General features: G+C 31.8%; 1 protein-coding gene across 1 annotated transcript in view; it reads left to right on the top strand.

The window, feature by feature from the left end:
- Nucleotides 1-285: 285 nt before the first annotated feature.
- The window catches only part of LOC132552121 (ADP-ribosylation factor GTPase-activating protein 1-like), a 33,138-nt gene continuing 32,660 nt past the window's right edge, over nucleotides 286-763 (top strand). Inside the window, exon 1 of the mRNA XM_060216260.1 lies at nucleotides 286-417. Coding sequence (XP_060072243.1) covers nucleotides 358-417 — 60 coding nt within the window. The 5' untranslated portion in view covers nucleotides 286-357. The remainder of the gene's footprint in view (nucleotides 418-763) is intronic.

The raw sequence follows: 763 nt of genomic DNA, 5'->3' as shown, positions 1-763 counted from the left end.
GGAGCAGGTTATTCGAACGATTGTTTGGCGCCGCCATTATTCGAAAGCACTTCTTAACTAACCTCAGTTTCGTATTTTCTTGCAGACTTTTTATAGAAAGAGTTTTTGATAAAGGTTTATTTAAATTTGTGGTAAAATCCATTGTTTTATAGTTCCATCTCGGTGATCACCAACCTGTGTTATGATTAATCTTTTAAAATAATTATTGTTTTATACGGCAATGTCGTGGTAGCTTTATATGCCGATGTCAATGGTGGACGAAACTGACAACTCACCAGACTCATAATAATAATTTTAGTGATTTTACATTGCTCGAAGGATAAACAGGACGAAAGTTTCTGATAACAAGAAGGAAATATGGCCAGCCCAAGAACCAGAAGAGTTTTGAAAGATTTAAGGATTAAAGATGAGAGTAATGTAAGATATAATGTTTCCATATTAAGTGTCGAGAAACCGTGATCAGCTGACATATGTATATATATTGACAGAGATATATATCTTACATTGTCATACTTGCCATGTGCTTCATGAATGAAAAGATAACACTTAAGATTAATTAGAATGATATAAGAATGGAAAAGAGGGATAGGTGTTTAAAAAATATAGTCAAGAAATGACTTAACTATAAAGGGCATATAAATAGCTACAATGCTTAAGCATTGGAAGCCGTGATTGAAGTAATTTTGTTCTGGTCGTAATTTTGAATATTTAAAAAAAAAGTTATTCCGCAGAAAATGTTAGAATATGAGAAAATCTAATTTGA

Source organism: Ylistrum balloti, unplaced genomic scaffold, assembly GCF_031769215.1.
Source record: "Ylistrum balloti isolate Yb309-2 unplaced genomic scaffold, AGI_CSIRO_Ybal_v1 Utg370238, whole genome shotgun sequence".
NCBI classification, from domain to species: Eukaryota; Metazoa; Mollusca; class Bivalvia; order Pectinida; family Pectinidae; genus Ylistrum; species Ylistrum balloti.
This window is presented reverse-complemented; position numbering and strand designations above follow the sequence as displayed.